Source organism: Triticum aestivum, chromosome 3B (assembly GCF_018294505.1).
Source record: "Triticum aestivum cultivar Chinese Spring chromosome 3B, IWGSC CS RefSeq v2.1, whole genome shotgun sequence".
Taxonomy (NCBI): Eukaryota; Viridiplantae; Streptophyta; class Magnoliopsida; order Poales; family Poaceae; genus Triticum; species Triticum aestivum.
Window position 1 is genome coordinate 172,553,177 of NC_057801.1, and position 6,280 is coordinate 172,559,456.

General features: G+C 49.2%; 1 protein-coding gene across 1 annotated transcript; it reads right to left on the reverse strand.

Moving 5' to 3' along the window:
• Positions 1 to 826: 826 nt before the first annotated feature.
• Positions 827 to 3,091, reverse strand: LOC123069212 (GDSL esterase/lipase At5g45910-like). Its single transcript, XM_044492000.1, has 5 exons — positions 2,810 to 3,091; positions 2,480 to 2,695; positions 2,249 to 2,397; positions 1,883 to 2,159; positions 827 to 1,639 (listed from the first exon to the last, which is right to left on the reverse strand). Exons 1-5 carry the CDS (start codon positions 3,075 to 3,077, stop codon positions 1,407 to 1,409), a joined length of 1,143 nt encoding a protein of 380 aa, XP_044347935.1. The 5' UTR covers positions 3,078 to 3,091; the 3' UTR covers positions 827 to 1,406.
• Positions 3,092 to 6,280: the final 3,189 nt, after the last annotated feature.

Genomic DNA, 6,280 nt, shown 5'->3' on the forward strand with positions numbered 1-6,280 from the left:
AGGCCTGGCGGCGGCGGTGGTCTCCTCCCTCGATCCCGATCCAATCGGGGGAGAGGGGGAGAGATATTTTCGGGAGGGGGGGAGTGTCGGTGGGGGGGAACGTGGGTTGGACCGAGGGGATAAGGGAGAGGAGCGGGGCCGACCTGGGCCGGCCTGGTTAGCCCAATGGCCAGCTGGGCCGCGGTTCAGCAGGGGGGCTTCCTTTTTTTTCTGTTTCTCTTTTGTATTTTCTTTCTTTTATTTATTTTCTGTTCTGTTTTATTTTTCTTATATAATAGTTTATAGTTTTACAAAAAGTGAAACCCATAGCTAAAATAGAGTTACAATTATAACTACTGCCACGAAAGGTTTTATCCCTGAACAAAATAGTTTAGTATTTTATAAAACCCAAAATGCATTTATTTAATTGTTTTACCTACTGTTTTAATCATTTTAGGGTATTAAAACATTTTATAAAAGTGGGGTTTCTTCACCACAATTAACTTTGCATTATTTGGCACAACTCGAATATTTTAGTTTTAAAATTTGAAAACTTTTACCGTTTGATTTGATTTTGAATTTGAATTTGAATCAGTTTCGAACTAACGCGAGATTAGCAACAGTAATTGTGCTGACGTGGCATCATTAACAGTGGTTTACTGTAGCTTAAGTATCCGGGCGTCACACTACCACAACAGAGAACACATAGTTATGAACTAAACAAAAATAGTACAAACTGCATGCATGTGAACCAAACCAACAAAAATGGATAGATCTTACCTTGGTCTATCTTTTCTTCAACTTCAGCATATTCAAAATCCAACTCTAAATCACCCTAAATCACGAATGAAATGTGTAATGAGTTTTGCTTTCTCTGTGTTCTTGCACGCAAAGAGTAGAAGAGGAGGGCAGAGTGTGCTTGCGCACGGAGCATACGCATACTATATAAAGGAGGAGCATCCCTGTAGTGTCGGCACAACAGTTCCTGCCCGTGAAATTCGTCGTCCTCCGCGGGTGGGAATCAGCCCAGTTTGCAATAGCGTGAAATTCGTCGTCATTACGCGCGTGGGAATGAGGGAAGTTTTCGTCGGAATCAGCGCCAGGAATAATCTGCAGCAGGACCGGCTGTCGGGCCGAATGCAGCGCGGCCGCCTCACCCGGTGGCGGCCGGGCCCACTGTCTCGTCGCGCGTGCAGCTGGCCTGTCGGCCTGGGCGCGGCATGGGCACGAGAGGCCGCCTCGCCCTGTGGTGGCAGGGCCCACCTGGCCTCGCCCGTTACGTCGCGGCGCCTCGCACTGCAGGAAATCCGTTCTAGCTGGGTGGCCGCCTCCGGCGGTGGCGGCTGGGCCCGCTGCCTCCTGGCGTGGCGGCAGGTGCCACGTGTCGCCTGCCGCGCCTGCCGCCACCGCTGAGGGGGTCCTTTTTATCAAATTGATCCAGAGGTAGTCTTTTTTGGCAATTCATCTCGGCAGGGGGTCTTTTTGGACAAAAAATCGCGCTCGTACGCCGGCTCCGTCAGGTGGATGCCGTCCCAGTTGATGTGCGTGGCGGGGTTAGCGCACGCGGTCGCGCCGGGAAACCCGCACGCCGCCGTCATGTTGTAGTTGTACGGCCCGCCGGCGCCACAGCACACACGGAGCTTCGACGAAGCACTGAACCCTGCAATGCCAATTCCGCTCGGCATTAGCAACTGCCATAAAAAATGGTAAACGAAGTTGACAATTCTAAGTTAAAAAAAGTACTCGTATATATAGAACTACTAGGCTGACACGATATGTTTAAGAATGGCGGATCGATTGACCGGCTCGGTCTTCGACTCAATTTTTGGGATCTGCATCTGGTAGGAGGCGTTTACTTTCATGACAGCTAGTACATTCTAACCGCGGGCACCGTAACGCTTACCGAATTTCTTTGGTTTCCTGAGAAAGTCGATCAGCGGCGCGTAGTAGTCGGCGTAGACGATCTTCGCCGCCGGGTACTTGATCCGGAGCCGGTACACGGCCTCGAACAGCACTCCGTTGTGGTAGCGCGCGAGCGCGTTGTATTTCCTCAGGCACCCGGTCCGGCGGTCGTAGTGCCGCTTGTTGGGGCTCGCGTACAGCGTCAGGACGATGGGGATGCACCCCGTCGGCAGCTGCCCCGGCACCAGCACGTACCTCGCTCCCTCCTTGAGCACCGCCTGCAAAGCAACGCCGATCGAACGATCAAGCTGCAGCGTTCATTTGGTACGTAATTCTATTTGTCATGTGCTGCTACGGAGTACCATACCTCAGCGCCAGCTGAGATGGCTCCTACGACTTTCGGAACGTACGACGCGACCTCGCCGAAGGATTTCCCGGCGGCCATGAGGAAGGTGTAGTCGTTCCCTCCGAACTCCCCCATGAAGAAGAGGGATCTCTTGAAGTAGTCTCTGCACCCTGAAGATAAAACCACAATTTGTCAGCCAGATCACTCGATCGGGACTGCATGCATCGATCATGGCTACGTCGTTCGTCGTACCTCGTGGCGTTGAGCACAAGGTGGGCTTGAGCTTCTGGAACCAGTCGAGCTGCACGCTCAAGGAGCTGTTGAAAGGGGGCACGCTCGTGATGTTGTTCTCGAGGTAGTAGGCTAGATCGAGCGCCGTGGCGCCGACGACGGCGAAGTTTGCTCCGCGGGTGAAGTTACGCTCTTTGCCGAGAATCGGGGGGACGAAAGGGAGCCCAAACTCGCTGGCTGCCAAGTTGATTCATCGAATATCTATCAGTCCCGGCATGGTAGACATCACCTTCTATAGCATTCTCTGTAACATAAACTGAAAGCTGGATAATTCGAGACAAAGGACGGTACCGATGAAATCCATGGTGATGCGGCCATTGGAGGCTCGGCCGGTGGGGCGGCCAGAGAAGGTCTCGCCGTAGGGGAGGTTGTTGAAAGGCATGACCAGGAACACCGGCGCGGCGAGCTTGACAAAGTTGCCGGTGTCGGCGTACGAGTTGCCGAAGCTGAAGATGGAGTGGATCGAGGGACGACCAGGGTGCGCCTGAGCGTAATGCACGCTGGCTAGTAGAGGGAGGAGGAAGAAGGCTATGCACTTTGAGGCTGAGTGCAGCTCCATAGTTTTGGCGCAGTGTGTCAACTGGTCAGCAAGCTATGCTATTGCTATTTGGCGGAAATGTCCAAGTACATATATAGCGTCCTTTGCTTGTATCGGCGGTTCTCATTTACCGCGGCTGTCGAGAGTCGAGACTCGACAGTGGACAGGTTTACTTGGATTTCTTGAACAAGGCAAGCCTTTTCGCGTTGACCCAATGGCATACCAAGCTCTTGCCCTTGTTTTCTAACCCAAAGTTTTGGATGCCTATATTACAGCAGCATTATTACTCCTTTAGGCATCTTCACATGCAACCCGCTAGTTTCCTCCCGCATATCTGTCCACGGTAAAAGGGACCAGTCCGTGGGCACGGATGCATGAGACCGTCATCCAATCGTAACTGTAAATGACCGTCTCTGTTAAATTTTAAACGCCAACTAACTACATGATTCCTTTTAGAAAACTATGGTTAGTCGTTGTTTGTTTGGCGGAAGGCTATTAATCCTTGTGCCAATGTAGTTTCCGCCAAAGATAGCTGCTTCCGCCACTAAACTAGCTTCTTTCCGCTAAATGGGCTTGGTCATTTTCAAACCTTCCGCCAAAAGGCCAAATCTATTTACATAGTTTCCGTCATTTCATCAATGTGTAATAAAGAACATTAATAGAAAACTAGTAATAATTTTGTCAAATGCTAATCATATGGCAAAAGGTAAACTTCCGTCAAATGCCCAAATATATTTAGAAAGCTTCTGCCAAATGCCCAAATACTAATCACTTTGCATAATGCTAATGGCAAGAAGTAACCTTCCGCCAATGCCCAACTATATTTGCAAAGTTTTTGCCAAATGCCTAAATACTAATCATCTAACATGCTAGCCTTCCGACATCTGGACGAAGAGGTGTGGTACGTGGCGACTTTTGGTTTGTCATGAGGCTGTCCGGATTTCCGCAGAACTCCCCCACGTTTGCCTCCGCTTTACGGGAGAAAGTATGTCCGGACCGCGCCGCAGATCGATAGAGGACCGTGTTGGATGGCTTCTGCGGTCCGAACAACGCGGTCTGGACGGATGCAGGCGGTTTGAGGATCGGCGTTGAAGATGCCCTACAGCCGGGTGCCCCAAACCCGCATCAAACATCCGGGGGATGGCTCGGTCACTGACCGGTCACAAAAATTCGACTCAGACGGGCACCTCAAACGGGTCTCAAACGTCCGAGTTGAACGGCACCTCTCATATCCAACCCAAATATGGGGCGGATATGGGAGCGCCCGGGTGTGTCTGCCTACCCCGCTGCAGGTCGTAGCGGTCCCACTTGCAGCCACCAAAACTCCTTCCACTCTCATTGGCACACCCAATTTTAGTTCCATATCGCCACGTGAGGTGGATGCCAACTGGCTTAAATAGCCGCGCCGGCGGATGGCGGCAAGCTTCTCTGTTGTTGTATAGGTCAATCAATTCTTGATGTGTGAACGAGATAACCTGACACTAGATTGCATTTCATCAACTGAGGACTGTTCATTGAGTGTCAAGTTCGTCTCGTTCATATACGTTGATTCCCCTACTACAATGACAGTAGATTTTTGTTTTGTTCATCGAGTTGTATCGACACTTTATGATTCAAAACAAGCAATACTGATATGAATGTTTCCCTTGTCAAGGAGATAGACCTTGACTATGAATGGTTAAGGGACTAGTGCTTTGTTAGTGTACATCAGAAGTTATCCCTAAGAATTTGTTTTAAAAAAGCGTTATGACCCCTAAAAATGTTGTGATAGTATTGAAAAATATGAGATGCCTATTTGAAGCAAATGATGATGCTCCAGGACAAACCGTACTATCAAGGGGTGTCAAAGTGAAAGTTAGATTGAAGTCTTCTAGTATGTCGGACAAGAGCATAGAACTCGCGTGCCACGGGCAAGTTCCATTGCCTATTTTTACTTCGATTTAGGTGGGTTTTGTTGTTTCTTTTGGGTTCTTTGCGGCTTCTTTCCACCTTTCTTTTGGTTACATTTCCTTCCGGATTTCATTTCATTTTCTTTTAAATTTAGTGCATAACAAGCATACATAACAAATCATGGGCAATCCAATCCAATGCAATGCATATCGAGGCATTGCAAATTCCACATAAATAAACAAATTCCTTATTCAGGCTTGGTTCCATACAAAACAAAAGTTGTTTACACACAATCCACAGCTCGAAAGAAAGATGTCTCAATTTGATTGTACATATGTTTCCCAAATGGCAGACAAGACTGACTAAACCATGCACCTTGAAGGAGGCCCAAAAAACTATATCGCCAAAGGATAAATCCTTGCTGATACTCACCTCGCAAAAAGATAAAAAAAAATGCTTGCTAATACTCAGGGATGGATTCCTTTTCAGCCTATTTTTCCTCAACACCCCAAGCCCAGATCATCACTCACACAGTCTAGTGGCTGGCTGCATCGAGCCCCATCGGCTTGACATCGACTCCGTGTGGCGTATCAACTTCCCCCCGCCTGTGACTTCCAGCTCTTTTCATCCCTTTAGCTATCATCTCCTGTAAAATTCAAAGAAACAGACGGGCCGAGCCAGGTCAGATCTCTCTCTAATGCTGCATGAACATATGTACATGCTGAAAAAGTATATACAAAAAAGTTTCCCAACTAAAAACCATTTTTTTTAGAAAAGAGGGATGACTCCCGGCCTCTGCATCCGGGAGATGCATACGGCCATTTTATTGATTATTCTCCAGGACCTTACAAAGTATTACAACAATAAGTCTGAATCCACCATCTTGGCAACACATGCCACTACTCCTACCCAAAATGATGAAGGGGTGCTAGCTGGGCCACTACCCAAACCACTCACCTAAGCCTAACATCAAAAGCCGGAAACCCAAACATATTCGGAATCCCCAGCCGAGCCACATACCGGGTCTGGGGCACAATCCGGTCAGACGCACTCGTGTGTCGTCGCCACCATCTTCCGCAGGTCCATTTTCAGATCATATTGAGGCTTCTACCTTGTCTGGCCACTCAGCCATCGGCGTCACCATGACGCCAGACAGCAACCTCCTCCTGCGCGAGTCCATCTCCGCGCATCGGGCGGCGAACCTCCACAGCGCCATGACGCCGATCCTCGCCGCCATCAATGAGTGAGATGAAGTACCGCTCCACCACGGCATGTACATTAGTGCTAAGCGGAACGGCTCACAACCGCAAGTCATCGGACGAAGGCAAAGATCC

Bases quoted from the DNA above. Each gene is read 5' to 3' on its own strand.
- LOC123069212 (XM_044492000.1), bottom strand. From the start codon at position 3,077: ATGGAGCTGCACTCAGCCTCAAAGTGCATAGCCTTCTTCCTCCTCCCT. The intron at 2,696-2,809 runs GTACCGTCCTTT...TCAACTTGGCAG, and splicing joins CATCACCATGGATTTCATCG to CCAGCGAGTTTGGGCTCCCT. The intron at 1,640-1,882 runs GTAAGCGTTACG...TTGGCATTGCAG, and splicing joins CAGGAAACCAAAGAAATTCG to GGTTCAGTGCTTCGTCGAAG.